The 23,135-nt window shown below is 37.4% G+C and overlaps 1 protein-coding gene across 1 annotated transcript in view; it reads left to right on the top strand.

The window, feature by feature from the left end:
* Nucleotides 1-647: 647 nt before the first annotated feature.
* Nucleotides 648-23,135, top strand: part of PSMD11 (proteasome 26S subunit, non-ATPase 11) — a 34,866-nt gene continuing 12,378 nt past the window's right edge. Inside the window, exons 1-6 of the mRNA XM_077165210.1 lie at nucleotides 648-784; nucleotides 3,156-3,257; nucleotides 7,763-7,887; nucleotides 16,374-16,445; nucleotides 16,786-16,843; nucleotides 21,251-21,445. Coding sequence (XP_077021325.1) covers nucleotides 694-784; nucleotides 3,156-3,257; nucleotides 7,763-7,887; nucleotides 16,374-16,445; nucleotides 16,786-16,843; nucleotides 21,251-21,445 — 643 coding nt within the window. The 5' untranslated portion in view covers nucleotides 648-693. The remainder of the gene's footprint in view (nucleotides 785-3,155; nucleotides 3,258-7,762; nucleotides 7,888-16,373; nucleotides 16,446-16,785; nucleotides 16,844-21,250; nucleotides 21,446-23,135) is intronic.

The following is a 23,135-nucleotide window of genomic DNA, read 5'->3' as shown; positions in this document are numbered from 1 at the left end:
ATATGAATGCATTTTGAATGGATCTATTTGTTACATAAAGTGCCTGTTATGAAGGTTATAGGACTGGTCTAGTCACTTTTTAGTGAGGAGGTGCAACTAGAAGAATCTCTTTGTATGCCCTGTTCTCAGCTTTGGGATTTTAAAGCCCATTAACATTCCAGTACAGTGTCATTAATTGCACACCAGGTTGAGAAAGGAGGGATGCTTTTTTGAGCAAAGAAAGGCTCAATATTACACTGAGAACCATGAAATCTCAGAGTTGGAAAAATGGAGAAGCCATTTATTGCTCGTTTATTGCACTGAGTGAATGGTTAAACGTGGAAGCTACAAAGAAAGCCAAAAAGCTTTCAGTGAATACCTAGGCAAGTGCTCAAAAACTTCTCTTTCAGAGTTGAGTTAGAGTTAAGAGGCCTACCTTGGGGACTAGCCTTGGGCTCCAAACTTCTTAGGCACCGCTCTTTTTCCTCGCGTGCCGGCCGCTAGGCGGTGTGGAGAGTTTGATGCCCACCAGCGAGGCACCCCAGCCCTTACCCACGCCCTTCGCCCTCACAGCGGGCCGAGAGACTACAACTCCCGTGGTTCTCTGGGAACGGAGGAGGGGGTGGGTACGGGGGAGGGACACGAGGGCGGGCCTTCCGGGTGCGTGTTTCCGGCGTCGGAGGCCGCGGCCGGGGACAGTGTGAGAGCGGTAAGATGGCGGCGGCGGCGGTGGTGGAGTTCCAGAGAGCCCAGTCTCTACTCAGCACCGACCGGGAGGCCTCCATTGACATCCTTCACTCCATCGGTAATGGCCGCCGCGCCCCCTGTCTGCCCCCTCTGGTGTAGCTCGGTTTGTGCCGGTCGGCGTCGGTGGAGCGGGGCCGGCTAGCCGGCTCTGGTGCTGCTGACTCACTGTGTGTGTTGTGTGTGTGTGTGTGTGTGTGTGTGTGTGTGTGAGGGGGCCGGGCTGGGGGCACAGGCCGCTCGGGGCTACAAGGAACCCCCCTGAGTCTATTCCGGTGAGAAGCCCCGAGGCAGCCCCTGCGTTCACTCTGCGGCTGCTGACTCACAGTGGGCTCAGTGTGGGGTGGGATAGTGGCCGGGTCGGGTCCCCCACCCCTCCCCTCCCCAGCGTGGTTCCCCTCTCTAGCCCGCGTGGGCTGGCGCGGGATAGGGAGCAGTGCCGGCCCACAGGCTTGTTGCAAACTTGTCTGAGAGCCCCGAGTTTTTAAGGGCCTTGGGGAAACCTGCTCAGGACTGGCATTTCCCGCCGTTGTTATCAGCACAGCTTGCCCGGGGTGGGAGCGCGAGTTCTTGTTTTCCTCTTGGAGTTTCCTTTCCATGGGACACTGGTAACTGCTACTCTCCACAGTCTCACATCAGAAGGCACAGTAAAGGGAGACCACTTTCTGAATGTGGGAAATACCGAGGGGGCACGCGCTTGGATTGGCATTTGATTTGAGGAGGTGGTTGAGACGTTCATTTGTCTCCGTGTAGGGCGTAAGAGCGAGGTGTTGGGGTGGGACGCCGGCTAGAGAGGTGACTAATCGTCCCAATCTCCCTTGTGGAGGTTGGAATTGAGTTCAGGGAGTTAGCTGTCAGCAGGGAAGTTCAGAGAACTCTTTGGGACAGGCAGACTGTAAATTGCTGGAGAAAATTAAAGAAAAATTCCTGTCTTGCACTTGCACACAATAGGAAAACTGAAATGGGAGCCCCAGCCAGTTGCTTCTGAGAGCTTTCCACTGGGATTCTGGTGTGAACAAATAAAAGTTTATGATGATACAGAAGGCTTAAAATGTCCGCTCATAAAGGGTTCAGTTAGGGTATGGGCTAGCTCTGCACTGCACATGTAGTGAAGTGATTTTTTAAATAATGTGGATTGAGAAGATTGGAAATGGATCGACAAGTAGTAGTGAGAATGCACTTGTATGTGGGGTTTATGATGTTGGCATTTATGTTTACTTTTATTAGTTTATTGAATTTTGGTACTCCTGACTTGCATGGAACAAGAACGACGACAAGATCTTGATGCCTTAATCTGGAGAAAAAAGGAGACGGGGGTGAAGATGTATCTGTGAATGGATGATATTGATATAGAGTGTTTATTTGGAAGTACTTCTCTTAACTTGAATCAGTTACAATTAACTGATCATGTAACATTTGCACTTTTATTCCGTGAATGCACACTAATTAGAACTAATGTGAGAAGCATGAACTTTTTTTGGTGCCCTAGTGCTTAATACTCTGTCATTTACATGTTAGAAGTTATAGTAAACATTGTAATTAATGTATTCTTGCTTGCCCACTGTATTAGGAGAGTTCCCTAGAAGCTTCCCTGTTAGAGTAATCTTGAGTCATGGTGGTTGACAGCCTCCCCCCCCCATCATGGAGTATCCAAAATCTTGGTTTTTGTCAAGTCATGATGCTTTGCAAGAAAAGTGATAACTAGTTAGAATGATCACTAAAATTATCACTGTAAACTTGGAGAGGCCATTTGATGTTGGAGTGACAGAACAGTTAACAGCAATTGAAAGTGAGACAGATAGCACAATGGTATTTTATCAGTACCTAAATCCTTTCTTAAGTGTAATTGTTCAGGACCACAATGGAGCTTTGATACTTTGTTTTCCTGAATGACTTTTTAGAACTCTTTATCCCTAACACACCCATTAGCTGAGGCATTTCACAGGCCTGTGCTTTATTTAAAGACTTTTGACTTTACAGTCTTTAGTAACTTGATCATTTGAGTTTAGTTTGTTGCAGGTTAATGTTCAGACATATTTAATATTTTCACATAACGTAGTACCTTGAATGTGGCTTGACGCTACAAGTATGAAGGACCTGTTTTGTTTTAATCTTGTTTTAACTAAGTGACTGCAATAGAAATCTCAAGTGTTTATGGGTAAGGGAAATTCTACTTGACAGAATGAGAAGGCACATTTAAAATCAAAGAGAGGAAAATGTACTTTCATGGGACATGTCCTACATATACATGATCATTTTGTTCTTAATTGTTTAGTTTATGTGTGTGTGTGTGTGTGTGTGTATTAAGTACTCTAGAATTTGTGTTTGGTAGCTGTATTTGGGCTTACAGTGGGTCTTGTGAGGGTGGAGTTTCCCTCAGTCTTAATTTTTTTGGTTAGAATTTTAAGAGGGTCTGCATTTTCCCCCCGCAGTGAAGCGTGACATACAGGAGAATGATGAGGAAGCAGTGCAGGTCAAAGAGCAGAGCATCCTGGAACTGGGGTCTCTCCTGGCAAAGACTGGGCAAGCTGCAGGTAAGAGCTTCAAATGGTTTGTTTTCTCTTTTACCTGAAATGCTGGGTGAAGTTTCAGGGTTGTTGTTTTTTGTTGTTGTTGTTGTTGTTAAGAGTAAAGGAATATATATCCACACACTCAGTTGGTGATATAATTCAGTTTTATTTTCTTGGCAACTTGTTGATTTTCAGTGTATTAAGAGGAAATTAAATGACCTTTAAACTCAGTTCTTTCATGGAAGAATTTTGTTCTGCAGGTGATGGAAAATCTTGTTTCTTTTGGGATATACAGTCTACTGATTTCACTGAACGGCTCTGATGCACTTAAGATACAGTGATTTTAGATCCCTGACTTAGAAATGACTAGTGGTTTTGCATCTGAGTGACTTGTTTTTCCTGGTACAGAATAAGTAAAACATTAAATGGACAGAGCCTTCCCAAGATTTCTTCACTGGAACCTAGAGCTTTGTGCATATCATTGCCCAAACATACTAGTTGCAATTGAACCATTGACTGGCTAGGTTTGAGATGATATTCTGATAATGGGTAATGTCCTTGGGTTGAGGAGAAAGTCCTGTTGACCAGGTTAGGCCTTTGGCCATTAAAGTGGTAATAATATTTGGAGGGAAGTGTGCTTAAAGTTAAAATATGATTTTTGTCAACTCTAAAGGAAATATAGAGCTTATCTGATTAGAATGGGTTATGGTTTAGGAGATGATCTCATGAATTGCTTTCCCAAAGAAAGTACATCTCTTAACATCCCAGAGAATAATGAGTGTAAGTTAGCAAAAGTTTTTGAGCTTGAGGACTAAGATCTTTCCCAATGAAGCATAAGTAATGTATTAGTTATTAGGCATAATCAGTAAAGTTGAGTAAAGATTTATGAAATTGGCAGGATGTATTTACATGGATCCATCTTATTTAGACTATCATTCTTAAAATATTTACTAAGAAACATTTTGATGAATATAGATGTATAATAAAAACCCTAGGGATATCTTGGAGCTTACATTCATTTACCTATCTACACTGTTAATAATTGATAGGTTTATATTGTTTACTTCTGTTGAATTTTTGAACTTCCTGAGAATGGAGAATATTTTGATTTCATTAATTTTCTATTTTGTTTTATTGTGCATTTAATAAGTGCTGAGCACTGTGCTGAATATTCTGCTCAAAAAGCTTGATATATTTCCTTACTAACAACAATCATTTGTGAATTAAGTGAATAAAATAATGTCTGATGAGTATTAGTGATTGAAATTAGGCTGTCATCAGGCTTGATTCCTAAGCTCAGGATCTGCAGATTTTATAGCCTGAGTCTCTTACAAGGAATATGTGGAGTTTTGCTAAGTTCTGAAAAGGAAATTTTGCTCGTATAATTGCAGATAATAGGAAGAAGACTCATTTTGTGGGTATTATATATCAGTAGCATATGGGAATTAAAAAAATTACTCAATACATATGGAAATGGAAAGAAATGGAATATAACCAAGACATGTCTTGAAAACAGTAGTAGACTGAAATGGAAAATGAACTCTGTCTTTTGAAAAATGGCAACTAAAAGATCATTTGTTTTCTGTTGGGGTAAGAAGATTAAGACTTAGTTCTTGGGAAAAATATTGTAATGTTAACAGGTGCTGGAGAGAAAGGCAGAATGGCTTAGCTTATGTTTCGCTTCTGCCTTATCCAGGAAGGAAAATGATTTTCAAACTGAAATGATAGAAATAACATCAGAAAGAGAATTAAAGCCAAGGTACGCGAGAGAAAAGAGAACAGGTAGTCTCTTTAAATAAGTTCAAGTGTCCAGGCTCTAACAACTCTGTCTTTTAGTATCTGACCAAAGAATAGTTCTAACAGATATACTTATAGAGCCACTATTATTATTCTGAGAAAAGTCACGGAGGGTGGAGAGGTATAAAGAAACTGAGGATGGGCAAACACAGTTTCACTTTTCAAACAGGTAGTGAAAAGGTTAGATTCCAGGTACTACTAAACTGGTAAAATTCTGGGACAGATTATTTGATAAGGAGATTTTAATCACGTAAAGCAGTGGGGTTATTAAAAAGATTATTCCACATTCACCTAGGTTCATTCTTTTTGGTTAGCCTTATCAGACAGGTAGATTTGCAGGGGCCCACAGACTGTGGTCTGCCACTTGTTTTTTGTTGTTGTTGCCACCTGTTTTTGTAAATAAGGATTTATGTGAATATTTATTTTGTTAAAAATGATATTTATTTAAGTGGCTTCATCAAGTAGCTGTGATAGGTACCATATAACCACAACCCCCCAAATATTTATTATCTGGTCCTACATAGGAAAAGTTTGCCATCTCCTGAATTAGAGGAATGATATAGACTGCATCTCTGATGTAAGCAGAGTATTTGAACATTTGTCATAATATTAATATGACAGATACAGGTTATGGATTTCCAGTGGTCTCACTAACTGTTTCCAAAACATATTAATAAATGGAACATATGTTGACTTAGAAGGAAGCTGTAGTGTCCTGTCATGGGGATCTGTCTTTGTTCTCAGCATTTTAATTGGCATCATGGCTTAAGCCACTTCAGAAGCATGCTTACTTTTATAGATGACTCAGGACAGTAGAGGACAGAAGTAAGATTCAGAGCTAAAGTAAGATTCAGAGCTAAAGCTAGCAAGATTAAATTTAGTTGTGATAAGTATAAAGTTAAATAGTTAAACTATTTATCAAACAGAGGAAGAGGAAGAAGACCCTGTCTTGACAGTAGTTTATGCAAAAAATACCTTAATGGACTCACTCTGAGAAAAGTACTATTAGAAAAAGCTGAGTGTGCCATCTTGTATTACATAAGGTGGCCATATCAAGAGAATTAAGCATCATATTCTGGTCAGATGCTACTTGGAGCATTGTTTTCAGTTCCAAGTACCACATTTAAGTGGTGTGTTTGCAAAGTAGAGTTTGTTCAGAGGAAGGCAACTGAGATGATAAAGAATCTAGAAACAAGGACTTTGGAGTAAGAGTTGAAATGGGTTGGAGAAAGAGAAAATTATTTGAAACCATGTGGAAAGAGGGTATAAATTTGCATTTCAAAAAAGAGTGGTTTGGTTTGATGAGCAATGAAAAGATTGCTTTCCTAGCATTGCTGTTACTAGAAATTGTTCAAGCTAGTGGGAAAAGGGACATTGCCTAGACTACTTTTTAAAAGCTCTGATGATTTAATATTTAAATTTGCATGAATTCAAAAGGAATTTGAGGGAGAGAAATCACTGTAGACTGGATTAGTATGGAAAACTCAATAGGACTTTAGCTGGACCTAAAAGGATATCTAAGATTTACATAGGTTAAGAAGATGGGAAACAATTTCAAATGGGATTGCTTATAAGTAAGGCGTGAAAGTAGGAGTGTGTGTAATCTTTGCAGGAATAATGGAATGGCAGAATGAGAAAAGGTCTTAGTGAGAATCAAAGGTCAGTACTGGAAGTAAAGGGAGATGAAATTTTTCCATTCTGTGTGAAGTTTCTTTAGTACCTGACACAGTCACATGCATCCTATGACTTTTCATTTGGATGAGGATTTTAGGACTCCGAATTAGTTAGTGTTCTTAGTGGGTGAGGTGTGCGTGCCCTGAATTAGAGTTCCCGGGAGGGTGAGTCTACAATTGGAGAATATTAAAGAGGCAGTGGCACTAAGGTAATTTTAACCTACATTCCAAAGATACTTCCTTACTTGTTTAGTTGAAACATTTTCTAAGTTTTACTCTCTGACAGGCACAGCTCTAGTTTAACTTTGTTTCTACAGACTCTCCTTTTGAGATCCTGTACCACTCTGTTTTCTTCTGCTGGGGGTGGAGAAAGCTCTGCCTTGGACTTTTTGTTTTAATCATTTTTTAAGACTTGGGGTTTGCAGATATATGAGGACTTTTAAAAGGGTATAGTAGAAATTTAAGAATAAAACACTGTAACTTCTATGTGGTAAGTTTATCCAGAAGAGTGCCAGGGAGGTGGTATTACTAAAAGGCTAAACTTGGAAATACTCTGGGAAGGAAGGGAAAAGGGGACCTGGAATTAAAAACTTCTGTCTGTTTAAGGGAAACTGCTAAGGCACATGTGGAAATTAAAAACAAAAAATTGCTGTTATAGCCTGCCTATATTTGTTGGTTTTGGAAAAGTGATTTTGTCCATGATGGGTGTAAGGGCACAGCATATTTGATGTTCCTGAAAATTGGTCTCTGAGAACATTTTATATTGCATCAAGATGGATAAATAAGTCAGAAAGATGAATTTTTCCCCAGGGCCCACATAATAATCTAGTGGCTGACTGGGAGATAGAATATAAATTTGGTATATAATATTGACTTATTTTTGCTACTCTGTTACCTGCTGGGAATGCTTTAAGTTCCTCTGGTTCCATCTTAAAGATGCGTTTAAACTGATTCCAGTGGTGTAGGTATTGATGTTATGATCTTGTTCATCTTCTTAAATTGTGTATCTTGTCCCTAATAGTAATCTACTTTTTCCTTTTTGAATTGTGTTCCACACAGAGCTTGGAGGACTCCTGAAGTATGTGCGACCCTTCTTGAATTCCATCAGCAAGGCTAAAGCAGCTCGTCTGGTCCGATCTCTTCTTGATCTGTTTCTTGATATGGAAGCGGCTACAGGGCAGGAGGTAAATTACCTTAATAACAGAAGGTGGACAATATGGAAATAGTCTTTTAGTGAAAGAAATACCTGCTGGATTCTGGTACTAATGTGGAAGGAATAGCTGGGAGGACACCTCAGGACTTATCATGTCAGTTTCTCTTTGTTACAGGGCATTTGATACTTTGGGTCTGTTCCATGCTTTGCTTTGTAAGTGGAGATTGTCAGTGGTCCCTGGAATCCTCATTACATCAGGGTCACAAACTGATTCTTGTCTTCGAGAATTGTATTGCCATACCTTTGTAATGTTTTTCTGTGTCTGTGGTACCTTTCATCTTGTGTCACAAAGTTCCTTGTTAGTATTAATTAAATCTTGCGGTGTCCCTTCTTGGCATGTTTTATACTGCATATATGCCTTTATGGAGAGGTGAGCATCCATCTGTTTGTGTCTCATGTGTGCAGGAATGGTGTTCTGTTCATGCCCTCTACAAGTTCAGGCTAGATGTTAAGTTGTATTGAAGAGCATTTGCGGTTTTGTTGAGCCTCTTACTACCTTTTCAAAGAAAAGTTGTATTTTCTGCAATTTGTGAGAAGGAAACACATACCAGTGTTAAAAATCATTCTGCAAAAAGCGGCAGATTGAAACAGTATATTGTGGTTGCTTGAATCTCTTTGTTGGAAGAGTATGGTTGTCTTTCCTGTGGATACATTGAATGCCTGGTATGTGTTAGACTCTGTTTTAGGTTCTGGGAATACAGTTGTTAAATTACACAAAGTAATTGCCCTCATGAAGATTATATTTTAATGGGGAAGGTAGGCAATAACCAAGTACATGACATGTCAGGTAGACAAAGGGCAGGTGTTGGAATTGTTTGTTGAGTACATATCTAGTTGTTTGCTGTTTCCTCTGTGTGTATACACATAAAAGGTATGAAAGGCCATAGTAACTTATTGAGTAAATGGTTAGGAATTTCAGGAACGTAGGACACATGGTTTTTATAAAATCCGGTTTCTGAATAGATGGTAATTAATATTTTAAAACTTTATGTGTGAGAGTAAAGCAAAAAATGTTTATGTGGTATAAAATTTGTATTTTGACTAGTGCATTTCCTAATATAACTTATGTGGACAACTTAATTGAACATCATAAGTATATGGAACCTTGAGTAGGGCATGAGAATTTGTAGGTTTGTCCAGAGTGATGCCTCGATAAATCCCAGAAGGATTTGAACAGTGAATAAAAAAGTGTTTGCAAAGTCCCCTTGGGGGAATGGTGAGAAAGAGGAGAAATTCACCTTCCCCAAGTAGAGAATTCTTTATATTCTCACAAGCAGTGGGGGCAACCAAAGCAATAGGTTGGGCCCCCAAACTTGGGATTTGTTCATATGAAACTTAACCCTGTAAAGGATAGGCTAAGTCTACTTAAAATTAGGCCTAAGAGTCACCCCCAAAAGAACCTCTTTTGTTGCAGAGATGTGGCCTCTCTCTCAGCCAACATGACAAGCAAACTCACTGCCCTCTCCGTGTCTACGTGGGACATGACTCCCAGGGGTGTGGACCTTCCTGGCAACGTGGGACAGAAATCCTAGAATGAGCTGGGACTCAGCACCAAGAGTTTGAGAAAACTTCTCGACCAAAAGGGGGAAGAGAGAAATGAGACAAAATAAAGTGTCAGTGGCTGAGAGATTCCAAACAGAGTCGAGAGGTTATCCTGGAGGTTATTCTTACGCATTAAATAGATACCATCTTTTTAGTTATGGTGTAACAGAGAGGCTGGAGGGAACTGCTTGAAAATGTAGAGCTATGTTCCAGTAGCCGTGTTTCTTGAAGATGATTGTATAATGATACAGCTTTCACAATGTGACTGTGTGATTGTGAAAACCTTGTGTCTAATGCTTCTTTTATCTACCTTATGGACAGATGAGTAAAACATATGGATTAAAAATGAATAAATAGGGGAACAGATATTAAAACAAATTTAATTTATTTTAAATTAAATATAGATTGAAATTTAGATTGAAATGTTAGTGATCAATGAAAGGGAGGGAGGGGTGAGGGGTATAGTATGTGTGAATTTTTCTTCTATTTTCTTTTTCTGAATTGATGTAAATGTTCTAAGAAATGCTCATGATGATGAATATACAACTATGTGATGAAAAAAAAACCCATACACTAACAGAAAATTCATTAGTAAAGCAGTGTTCAAATTTGTTTCTGGCAGAGCTGTATTTCATGTTAGTAGATTAAAAGTAGATACGGCTGCCTTTTGAACCAAAGCATTAGAATTATTTTTATGAATAATTTAAAAGAAAAAGTGGCTTTTATTAGGGTTGTCTTATCTAACCTAACTTTTTTTCCCTTGTACTTTGTTTTCATGAGAGTGGAGGTAGCATTTGTTTGAAAAGGGTACCCTAAGAGTGGACTGACAAATAAATGTTAGTTTGAAACAGGCAAATAAGTGTTACTTTGGACTTTTTAGGCCCCCCAAAATAATTATCCAAGCTACTCTTTTGCATACTGAAGAATTTGAAACTTGTGCTTTCCCACAGTATAGAGCTGACTCAGTGGATGGATGGAACTGCATCTGTTTAATGACCAGTTCTGTTCTGGTGCCTTTGTAGAAGTCTATCCTAATCATAATTTAGTGCTGTCCTATAATTTGGCTAGTAGAATTAACTGGCTTTTATTACGTGGCTTCAGGTTTGGCTAGGCCCTCCCTTAATTGTGTTTGCATATTGCCATTGTTCATTGTACATTACATTTTTGTCATGTAGTGACCTTCTTTTCTTATGGTGAAAGGAAACATTATCATTTTTTTATCAGTGTCATTTTTTTAATGTAAAGGCTGTTATTTTTGATGATTAACTATTTTAGCTTTTAGCAAGAACCACAGTTGTAGTCTACATAGCAGTACTTCTTTTAGTTAATGTATATGAATTAAAGATTATTTGTTTGTTTTGGAACGATTATTAGTCATCTCACCTGCACTTCAAACTCAACATCCAACTGTTTGCTAAATTCTGTCAAGCCAACTTTCTTCAGCGTCTGCTTCCCTACCTCTTTGGTATTTTTCTGTCTCTATTGCTACCATCTAGTCTGAGTCCTAATTATTCTTACTTGGACTACTGCAAAAGTCTCATTCTACCCTGTGTATCACTGTTGTCCTATATTTAACCAAGTAGATCTCTCATCATTTTATTCCTCTCTTCTCCCTCAATTTGAGCCTCCAGTGGCTTTCCATTGCTTACAGGCTTAGGTAGCTCATGGTTTTCTACAGTTCAGTCTACCCCAGCAGCCTGATTTCCCAGTATTTTTCTGAACATACCAGATAAGTCAGCCATATTTGATGTCTGACTGCCCAACAAGCTTTGTACGCTCCTATCTTTGTTCACTTTTTCATGCTGTACCTTTTCCTTTGTAGTCCCATTTTAAGTTCCACCACCTCTGAAATCTTCCTTTGTTGATTTTGATGTGATCTTGACTTTCAAGGACTCACATTGTAGGTATTGTAAGATATTTCTTATTAGTCTACTTTATATGAAAGTTATTCATACATTTGCCTTATATTCTTTACTGTAATTTAACTTTGTTTGGATGAAGTGCTATATAGCTTGCAGAATCACAGTGCCTTCCTCATACCCAATACGACTCTCTCTCTGACCTCATCCACTACGCTATTTTCCCTTTTACTTGCCTTACTCCTATAATACTGCCTTTTGCTATAATGCTTTAAACTGTTCTGGTCTTGGGGCATTTGTATACATCTGGATTACTTCTCCATTGATCTTATTATGACTTTTTTCTTCATATCATATCATCTTTTCTCATTCTTACTTCCTTGAAACCTTCCTTAATCACTGTTCTAGTTTGCTAGCTGCCAGAATGCAATATACCAGAAACAGAAAGACTTTAAAAAGGGGGAATTTAATAAGTTGCTAGTTCACAGTTCTAAGGCTGAAAAAATTTCCCAATTAGAACAAGTCAATAGAAATGTCCAATCAGAGGTATCCAGGGAAATATACCTTGGTTCAGGAAGGCTGATAAAGTTCAGGGTCTCTCTCTCAAGTGAGATGGCACAAGGTAAACACAGTCACAGTGTCTCTCTCAGCTGGAAGGGCACATGGTGAATACATTGTCATCTGCTAACTTTCCCTCCTGGCTTCTGCTTTCATGAAGCTCCCCTGGAGGTGTTTTCCTTCTTCATCTCCAAAGGTTGCTGGCTGTGGACTCTGCTTCGTGGTGCTGCAGCATTCTCTGCTCTCTCTGAATCTCTTTCATTCCCAAAACTGTTTCCTCTTTTATAAGACTCCAGAAATTTACCAAGACCCACCCAAATGGGTGGAGACATGTCATCACCTAATCCAGTTTAACAACTTTTGATTAAATCACATCTTCAGGGAGATGATCTGATTACAGTTCCAAATATATAGTATTGAATAGGGATTATTCTGCCTTTATGAAATGGAATTTAGATTAAAACATGGCTTTTCTAGGGGACATACATCCTTTCAAACCAGCACAATCACTGTATCTAAAATGCCTTATTAAAAGGCTTTACTTTTTTCTTCATATATATTTGTTTATTTGTTTAACATGTAATATATCTTCCTTAGCTATAAGTTCCATGAGGATAGCTACTGTGTCCTATTCTTGGCTGTATCTCTGGTACTTAGAGAGGTTTCACTCAAAGGAGCTGCAATATTTGTCAAAGGAATGAATGGATTAATTTATATATGGATTATGCCTCCCCCATGGTAGATGCTTAGGAATACTTTGTTGAATTAAGATGTAAGCATGGGGCTTTGTAATTGTATTTGTCTAGGTGACTTAAGGTCTCTGACTTAGAAAGATCTAGGTTCTTTTAAAATTCTTCAAATAGGTGAAGAGAAAGGACTAAGGAGGGAGTTATAGGTGGTCTGAGGCAAAATTAGAAGTTTTAGAACTTTAAGAGAGGCAGGAGTTTTGTGTTAAGTTTTTCCACCAGCAGTGTAAAGGATAGGATTTTCCTTGCCTTTTTTTTTTTTTTTCAATTTTATTTAGTAATATTCACATACCATACGTACCATCTGAAGTATACAATCACTGGCTCAGAGTATCATCATATTTTCCTTGCCTTTTTATATTTAAGGACTGACTATAAGCCAGATGTGTCTACAGAACAGTCTTCAGCTTGGTGTATTCCCAAAGTTGATATGATTCAGGTTAGGATCAGGCTGATTCCAGTATTAAGGTTTGGAGCCTAGAAAGTGAGGGTATATGTGTAGGGGAGTAGGTGGGGTAGGGGTGGAGAGTGAGGATGGGGTGCTTGGGTACTTGATAAGAGGAAGGGAGTGGAGAAGTGGGCTAAGGGGAAAGGAGAAAGGAGATTGCCAAACAGTGAAGTGAACTTCAGAATTAAATTTACTTTTATCTTTTTCTTTTGGCATGGAAAGGCTCTGGGAATTGAACCTGGGTCTCAGGCATGGCAGGCAAGAATTCTGCCACTGAGCCACCATTGCACTGCCCCAGAATTAAATTTACTTTTTAAAGATCTCGAGGGAGTTGCCTGTGGGAAGCCATTTTTTGGTATATGTCCAAACTCTAATGTAATAGCACATTTCTAAGAAATCTCACATCAGAATTCATGTTATCAAAAACAGTAGTTTCAGTAGAAAAAGGGATTTGTGTTAAAGAATTTCACTTTGGAGTAAGAGTTTCATTTTTTTTCCCCATAGAATTTAGATAATAAAGGTGTTTTTTTTTTCTTATGTTAAGTGTACTGATTTAAATAAATATCTAATTCTGACCATATCAGGCTTTTATACCCAAGAGCCTTCCTCCAGAAGCATGAGCTTCTTGTATTTCGTTCCTTTATCAGTCACTGTTACCATTAACAAAGCACAAACCACTCAGACAAAATAACTGTGTATAGTAAAAGTGTGGACTTTTAAAATTTTTACCTAGAACTGAAGTACTGGTTTCACCAATTAAAACTTTACATCACTAAGTGTGCTGGGTTTGAAAGGAAGTATGCCACCTAGAAAAGCCATATTTTAATCAAAATCTGATTTCATAAAGGTAGAATAATCCCTATTCAATACTGTATGTTTGAAACTGTAATCAGATTATCTCCCTGGATGATGTGATTTAGTCAAGAGTGGTTGTTAAATTGGATTAGGTGACGACATGTCTCCACCCATTTGGGTGTGTCTTGATTGGTTTATTGGAGTCCTATAAAAGAGGAAACATTTTGGAGAATGGGAGATTCAGAGAGAACAGAGAATGCTGTAGCACCATGAAGCAGAGAGTCCACCAGCAAGCGACCTTTGGAGATGAAGAAGAAAAACCCCTCCCGCGGAATTTCATGAAAGCCGAAGCCAGGAGAGAAAGTTAGCAGATGACACTGTGTTCGCCATGTGTCCTTTCAGCTGAGTGAGAAGCCCTGACTGAGTTTACCATGTGCCTTCTCACTTGAGAAACCCTGAACTTCATCGGCCTTCCTGAACCAAGGTTTCTTTCCCTGGATGGATGCATTTGATTAGACATTTTTATAGACTTGTTCTAATTGGGACATTTTCTTGGCCTTAGAACTGTAAACTAGCAACTCATTAAATTCCCCCTTTTGAAAGCCATTCCGTTTCTGGTAAATTGCATTCTGGCAGCTAGCAAACTAGAACACTAAGTAATGCAAATCATGTTCCATGTAATTGGTAATTGATCTCTAGTTCATGCTGTAAGAAGTCCTTGATAAGGAAAAATGTTTGTACTGACCTGAATTAAGGCTGGTTGAGGTAGAAAGAGCACTGGTGAAAGGGACAAGTTCTGATCCCAGCATCTGGTATGTAACTTTGGGCAAGTAACTTAACATCTAGACTATAGGGAAATGGGATGGCTGAGGCGTTGGTTTCTTAACTAGTGATGGACATCAGAACTGCCAAGCTCTATTTCAGACTACTGAATCAGAAGCCCAGGCATTCTTTTTTTTTTTTTTTTTTTTTAATGTTCATAGCACCTTCACTCACAATATTCCAAAGCTGGAAACATTGTCCATACAATGAATAGATAAATTGTGGTGTGTCCATACAATGAAATACCACTCAGCAATAGAGAAGAATGAAATACTAATCCACAAGCATTCATTTTTGTTTAGTTTAAAAAGCTCCCTGGGTGACTGTGATGATGGGCATTTTGTAGCTGGCCATACATGTGGGGCTCTTAAAGACTTCTATTTTCTTTGCTAAAATTATTCAGTGAAATATATTTGGTTCCATTCATTTCAAGAACAAAAATCTTACTTGATCTTGGCTTTTCAGAACATAACTCAAACTCTGAAATTGCAATTGATTTGCTTTTATTTTTTGATATGGTCTGAGGTGTTAGTTTTTTGTAGAATATCTATTATGTCTTTTGAGTTTAGATTCGGAGGTTAGGTAAGCCATCAGGGGACTCTGATGGAATTATAAAGGTTTCATTGAATCTCTTACAGGTGAATTCTCCAAATACCACCTTGTATTTGCCATACATTTATTTATTATGGATTTAGCATCACAAGGCAAAAGATACTACAAATTTGGGTTATGTCCCTTTTGTTTTCCCTCCCTTTGGTATCTCCAAAGACAACTTTAGATTTACATAAAAACCTGTTTTATTACCAATTAGTTCTCTGGCAAGCACATTTTCTCATTTCATTTCTTTTTGTTTTATGCTCTGGTTAGGAATCTTAATACAAAAATTGAGGTAACAAAAGTAATAGAAGATCTGTAGTACTTAACATGTATTCTGTCAAAACTAATATGTCAGGATCCTTGGTGCATACTAGACTAATAGGCAAAAAATTCAGCCTTAAATTAGTTGCTTTGCATATCACTGCTTGAATGGCAGATACAACTGGGGGTTTTAAAGTGCCTTTAAATAAAGCTTAAAACCTGTTTTAAGTTTTAGGCTTGTTCTAATTTCTCTTTACTCTTTAGTACAAGTTAAGTTTGCCATATCTGTAAGAGTGATGATGAGTAGTTAGTTGCAGTTCTTAGAATCTTAAAGGAAAACAGCCAGCTAGTTGAGTCTTGTAAGCAACTATTGTGATCAAGGCATTTGTATGTAGGCTGAGAATTTCTCCCCTTTACCAATATGTTCACATTACCACATACCATTATTATTGAGACTATTCAGGGAAAATTTTCTGCTTTAATAATTCCTAAGCTATTTTTAAAATCTTCATTTTAGGGCTGCATATATTGTGGGAAGTTCTGGGTCTCTCCTGGGAAGGTAGAAGAGTCGTCTCAAAGATGAATCTCCTTTTTTCAGAAGAACACAGTCTAAGCACAAAAATATGTGTGTAAAAAGCCAAGTTGATTTTCCATCACAATGTAACCATTATACATTGAGATACTGTGGATCAAAATGTGTGTTCTGAGATATTTTATATTGCAGCATGGCTAATATATATAAGGAGGAAATTAGATCTTTTCTTCAAAGCTAGGTTTCTGGGAAAATTTGAGCACATAGTATTGCATGTAATGTCTCTCCCTTCTGCAGGTCGAGTTGTGTTTAGAGTGCATCGAGTGGGCCAAATCAGAGAAAAGAACTTTCCTACGTCAAGCTTTAGAGGTATGTGCTTAAATTAGTACTAATTTGAAGTCTCTAGAGATTAGACACCATAGTGATCAAAAGTATTTTCAGCAGCTTTGTAATACTCAAGCATCTAAAGATTATTCATAGATGTCCCACTAATGAGAATTACCCTGGTTGAAGTTTTGAGACAGACCTGCTGTTTGGCTCAGAGAAATAAACAACAACATGGTAAGGTTAACAGTCACTGGCCAATATAGGAGACAATACCATGGCCTAGCTCAGTGTTACAGCAGTAACAGTTCTGTGACTGTCAATCTTTGATTTCTTTCTTTGGCTTTTTTTCACTTCTCATCAATCAATGCCTTTTCTTTTCTAGGCGAGACTGGTGTCTTTGTACTTTGATACCAAGAGGTACCAGGAAGCATTGCATTTGGGTAAGCGGGTAGGAATTAAAAAGACATTTTAGCTGGCTGAATGTATTCTGAATCTGACTACTGTTATTAGTTACCTATTAATAATATATATTCTGAATATAAATTATTATATTAAGCTTAAGAAGGCTCACATTTACTTAGTCTATCATGAAAAAATGCTGTTTTGGATGTTAAAGAAACTGACTAAAGCTAATCTGTCTTATTGAAAGAGTAAATGGGTCAGTTTTTAAGCTCACTTCTTTAAGGCAGTAAAATCTATTCCATTATGATACTAAATTTTTTTCAATGTGCTTTTTGCATATAGCGCCCTTCTAAATTTCAGAATTAGTTCAAGTTGCAAATGTTTTTACTGGCTGTCACATTTATAATATGTTGTTACTTAATTTTTAGGTTTTTAAAGCATTTTATAAGTTTTAAGTAAAACTTGTACTATTTTTAAAGTCTAGAAATTAATTGGGTACAGACATATGGAAGCAGGTGTGGATTTTCTCCTTTGAGGCCTTTTTAAAAAAAATTTTATCAATAAAACCAGTCAACATACAACATGAACATTCATAACGTATGAACATTCTATAGTTGGTGTGTAATTGATGGCTTATAGTATCATCACATAGTTGTATATTTATCACCATGATGATTTCTTAGAACACTTACATTGCTCCAGAAAAAGAAATAAAAAGAAAAAAGAAGAAACTCATACATACCATACTTCTTATCCCTCCCTCTCATTGACCACTAATATTTCCTTCAACCCAATTTATTTTAACATTTGTTCCCCCATTATTTATTTATTTTTAATCCATATTTTTTGCTCATCTGTCTGTACCGTAGATAAAAGGAACATCAATCAGAACAAGGTTTTCACAGTCACACAGTCACTTTGCAAAAGCTGTATCATCTTAAAGAAACATAGTTACTAGTTACTGGAGACTTTGAGAAATCTTCACACATCCATCCATCCTTCCACAGTATACAATCAGTGGCTCACAATATCATCACATAGTTGTGTATTCACTATGATCATTTTTAGAATATTTGCATCATTCCAGAAAAAGAAATAAAGAGAAAAAACTCATATATCCTGTAGCCCTTATCCCTCCCTGTCATTGCTCACTAGTATATCAATCTACCCAATTTTTATTTTACCCATTATCTGTCCTATTATTTATTTATTTATTTTTCCTTATGTTTTTACTCATCTGTCCATACCCTGGATAAAAGGGGCATCAAACACAAGGTTTTCTCAATCCCATGGTCACACTGTAAAAGCTATATAGTTATACAATCATCTTTAAGAATCAAGGCTACTGAAACATAGTTCAGTAGTTTCAGGTATATTTCTCTAGCCACTCCAATACACCATAACCTAAAAAGGAATATCTATATAATGTGTAAGAATAACCTCCAGGATAACCTATGTTTGAAATCTCTCAGCCACTGAAAATTTGTTTTGTTTCATTTCTCTCCTCCCTCTTTTGGTCAAGAAGGCTTTCTCAATCCCATGATGCCAGGTCCCTGCACATCCCAGGAGTCCTGCCCTACATTGCCAGGGATATTTACACCCCTAGGAGTCATGTCCTGCATAGAGAGGAGGGCAGTACCTTCGTGGCCTTTTAAACATCTTCCCTTCTGCTTGTTTTTTATTAATGGATAGATATTGACTAATTTCCCCAGATGGAAGAACATGACATTCATGGTATTAAATTGAAAAAAATTACCAATATTTGATTTTTATCCTGAAAAAATGGCAATTTCATATAGTCCAACCTGATACTAGCATTTTCAATAAAATAACACCTTTGTTAAGATGTAATTCACAGACCAAAAAAATTCGTCCTTTAAAAGCTAGAGTCACATATGTCCCAGAAGGAAAGCTAGAGGATAAAAGCTGATGCTGTATAAGTTAGCAAAACCTCGAGTGAATGGTGAGGGTGTTTAATTGTACAAATATATCTTAATATTGCAAAGTGTTAATAGAGTGGTATATGGGAAAAAATACAATTAATGTAAACTAAGGCCTATAATTCACAGTAACAGTTTAATATTCTTGCATTAATGGTAACAAAGGCACTATATCAAAGCTAAATGTAAATAATAGAGGGATATAGGGGGTATGGGATTTTTTTTCCCCCTTTGGAAGAAATGAGAATGTCCTCATTAACTGTAAGTGGTGAATACATAACTATGTGATTATACCAAGATTCATTGATTGTACACTTAGGATGGATTGTATGGTGTGTGAATAAAACTTTAAAAAAATAATAGGGGAGGATAAGAGGCATGGGATGTTTTGGGTGTTCTTTTTTATTATTTCTTTTGAGCAATGAAAATGTCCTAAAATTGATTGTGGTGATGGATGCACAATTATGTGATGATACTGTTGGGCATGTATTGCATGGTGTAAATATATCTCAATATAATTAAATTAGTAAATAAATTAATTAAAAAGTAAATGTATACATATAATTTAAAAACTCATCGCTTTAAAGTATACATTTGAGTGGTTTTAGTATATTTGGAGTTGTGCAGCCATGTCACTTAATGTCAGAACATTTTCATCATCCTAGAAAAATGCTGTCTACCCATTAGCAGTCACTCCCCAATAATTCCCCATGCTTTCCAGCCCTAGGCAAACACTGATCTACTCTTTGTAGATTTGTGTATTCTGTACATTTCATATAAATGGGGTCATACACTTTGTGGTCTTTTGCGACTGACTTCTTTCACTAGCGTAATGTTTTCAAGATTCATCCATGTTGTAGCATATTTCAGTTCTTCATTCCTTTTTTATTGCTAAATAATATTCGATTGTATAGAAGTACCACATTTTAATTATTCTTCAGTTGATGAATATTTGTGTTGTTTCCACTTTTTGGCTTTTTTGAAGATTAATGCTGTGAATAGGTTTCATGAACATAATTTTCAAGTCTCTTGGTTATATACTTAGGAGTAGAATTGCTCGGTTACATGGTAACTCTGTTTAACTTTTTGACGTGTTGTCAAACCGTTTTCCAAAGCAGCCGCACCATTTTATAATCCAACTAGTTATGTATGAGGATTCCAGTTTCTCCACATCCTCACCAACACTAGTTATTGTGTTTCTTTTTAATTTTAACTATTCAAGTGGGTATGAAGTGGCAGTGGCATCTCATGGTGGTTTTGATTTGCATTTCCCTGATGGCCATGATTTTGAACATTTTTTCATGTACTTACTAGCCATTTGTATATCTTCTTTGGAGAAATGCCTGTTTAAATCCTTTGCTTTGTTTTTAATTTTTTTTTATTATTGTTTTTCTGGATAAAGTCCTCAAGCAAATAAATGATTTGCAATTTTTTTTTCTCATTTTATAAGGTTGTTTTTTCATTTCTTGTAGGTATCCTTTGAAGCACATTTTATTTTTTTATTTTGAATCACTTTTAATTTTGATGAAGTCCCATTTATTTTTTTTTTCCTTTTGTTGCTTTCCTCTCAGTGTCATATTTAAGAAACCATTTCTTAATCCAAGGTCACAAAGATTATTCCTGTTTTCTTCTAAAAGTTTTAACATCTTAGCTCTTATATTAGGTCTTTGATCTATTTTGAGTTAATTTTTATATATGGCATGAGTCTGTCTGGATTTGATACCCTCATCTGAGGTGGGGGGAAAAGATGTATTTGGAGAACGTTAGCACACCTAGCACCTCTTTCCTTCCCTCACCAGCTCTGAGGCCCACTGTTTCTTTCTTTTTTTATTATTATTAATTCTTAAATTTTTTTTAAATGCCAAAAAAACACCAAACAAATGTAAACATTCATAACTTTTGATCATTCCGTTCTACATATATAATCAGTAATTCACAAGATCATCACATAGTTGCATATTCATCATCATGATCATTTCTTGGAACATTTGCATCTATTCAGAAAAAGAAATGAAAACAGAAAAAAAATCATATATACCATACCCCTCACCCCTTCACTGTTTCTTATAAAGTCCTTTGTTTGTCAGGAAGAGAATGAGAGTAAAACTGGTTGACCTTTCTGAACTGGAGAATAATAGTTCCAGCATTTTTTGTGCATAGAGTCTTACTATATTTAAATCTTAGGAGTAAGTTTATAGGACTGTTCATTCCAATGATGTAGCGCTTAGATTGAAGAAAGCTTTAAAGAGATCCTTGTTTCTCTTTTGGAAGATAGCACATTAGTGAGGAATTTAATTCTTGCTTGGAATCTCATAGGTATCCTGTTTTTTAATTCAGCCACATTTCTTTATCCTGAGTGTTCTCATGAGGGTGGGAGAGTCAGATGTTATTAAGATGTTAAGATTATAGGGGTAATCTTAACATCTTATAAGATGTTATAAAATATAAGATTATAGGGGTAATCTAGGTAAGGCTAATAGGGGTGTGTATCTTTTTCTTCTCCAGGTTCTCAGTTGCTGCGGGAGTTGAAAAAGATGGATGACAAAGCCCTTCTGGTGGAAGTACAGCTTTTAGAAAGCAAAACATACCATGCCCTGAGCAACCTGCCGAAAGCACGAGCTGCCTTAACCTCTGCTCGTACCACAGCAAATGCTATCTACTGCCCCCCTAAATTGCAGGCCACCTTGGACATGCAGTCAGGTAACTAATACCTGTAGCTACTCACAGGATATGTTTTCTCAGCACTTGTCTTATTTCACCATGGAAGGAAGATGGGGCTGGTGTTGGAGAATAAAACCAACTGACTAGGCTCAAGCTTCTGATGTGTCCTCAGAGAATTGGTTTGAAGCCTACCTTTATTTTACTTATCCTAGCTAGGCCATCTAGTTTTTAGAGTTGAGACCCTAGTGAGGTTTCACTTGGATTTAAACAGCTTTCTTAACTTCTTAGTTGCTTACGCAGGATAGTAGCACTTTCTCTACGACTGGGCTAACCCAAGTCTTTTGCCACTTGGAGACCTTTGTAAAAGGCCCCTCAGGGCTGAAGAATGACACCCTAATTTCAGCAGATGTGGTGGTTAGCTTTCTGATGGAGTGCATGAATGTTGGGGCCAGGAGTCCGTGGGTTAGCAAGTGGAATGCTTTTCTTGTATTAAGCAGCTTTTTTACTAGAGTAATCCTTATTGAAGGAACACTGGAATTGAAGGCAGAAGACCACAGTGTAAGCCCTTGGTTTTACCTCTGTGATCTTTGTTTCTTCATCTGTAAAATATAATACCTACTATATTTGTCTCTCAGGGGGTGTTGTGAGGATCAAATAAGTTTTGTAAGTTGTAAAATCCCATACAAAGAAATTGGTAGAACACTAAAGCTATTTTGGTGGTGGTGGTGGTGGGGTGGGGGTAAACTTTTTTTTACAGAAGCCAGCACATGAAACAAAATGTTCAGATCTTAAATTCTACAGCTAAATGCTATGTAATCATCACCTCAATCCAGTTTTAAATATTCCCATCACCCCCAAAAGTTTCCTCATTCCTGTCAGTCCTACCTCGACTCTTAGCCCCAAACACTGATTTGCTTTCTGTTGCAGTATTTTTTATTTCTCAAAAAAAAAATCTGGCTTGAACCACAATGCGAAGACAGTAATCCCCAGGTTATCTTCTTGTAGCTTTCTCTTCCTGAAGGAAGACCCAGCAGAATTTCACTCCAGAGTAAGGTGTTGCCTGAGCCTGTGGCTCCACCTCTCAACAGTGAACAGAATAAGACATCATAGACATGGCTTTGCCCAAGAGGGAATTCATCAAGGTCGCATGAGAGTATTTCATAAGCCCCTAATTCGATTGAAGTCCTCAGGGTATTAGTTTTGTTTTAGTAGAAACCATACACTGGGTCTGTAGCTGTGAAGTGAAGTTATTCAGTAGTATACATATTTTTCCTGATGTTTGTATTTCATTTTTGATGTTGTATGATTTTTCAGCTTCATTTGGACTCTAGTGCTGCTTAGTTATGTTTTCCCTAGTTTGTTCCCTTTGTCATTCTGTTGTATAATTTAGATGTCAAGAGCAGAAGCTCTAGAATCAGACTTTCCTAGGTTGAAGTTTCTAGGAAACTAGCTGTGTGATAGCTGTTTACTATAACTTCAGCTTTAATTTCCTCATCTATAAAATGGTGTTGATAATTGTTCTTCATAGAATTATGGTGGTGATTAAATGAAAAGCTCTTATTGCAATACTTACTTTTAATCAAATATTTTTGCTTTCTTTAAGCCCCTACTCTAATAAGTCCTTTTTTTTCCTTCCTGGACAAGAGATGAACTGCATTCTACTTTTCAGAGGAAGTAGAAGCCATCCTAACATGTACCATTGCTATTTCTCTTTCTTCTCTTGAATTGG

The sequence above is a fragment of the Tamandua tetradactyla genome, chromosome 6 (assembly GCF_023851605.1).
Source record: "Tamandua tetradactyla isolate mTamTet1 chromosome 6, mTamTet1.pri, whole genome shotgun sequence".
In the NCBI taxonomy this organism is placed as follows: Eukaryota; Metazoa; Chordata; class Mammalia; order Pilosa; family Myrmecophagidae; genus Tamandua; species Tamandua tetradactyla.
The sequence above is the reverse complement of the archived record's forward strand: the minus strand, read 5'-3'. Positions and strand labels throughout refer to the sequence as shown.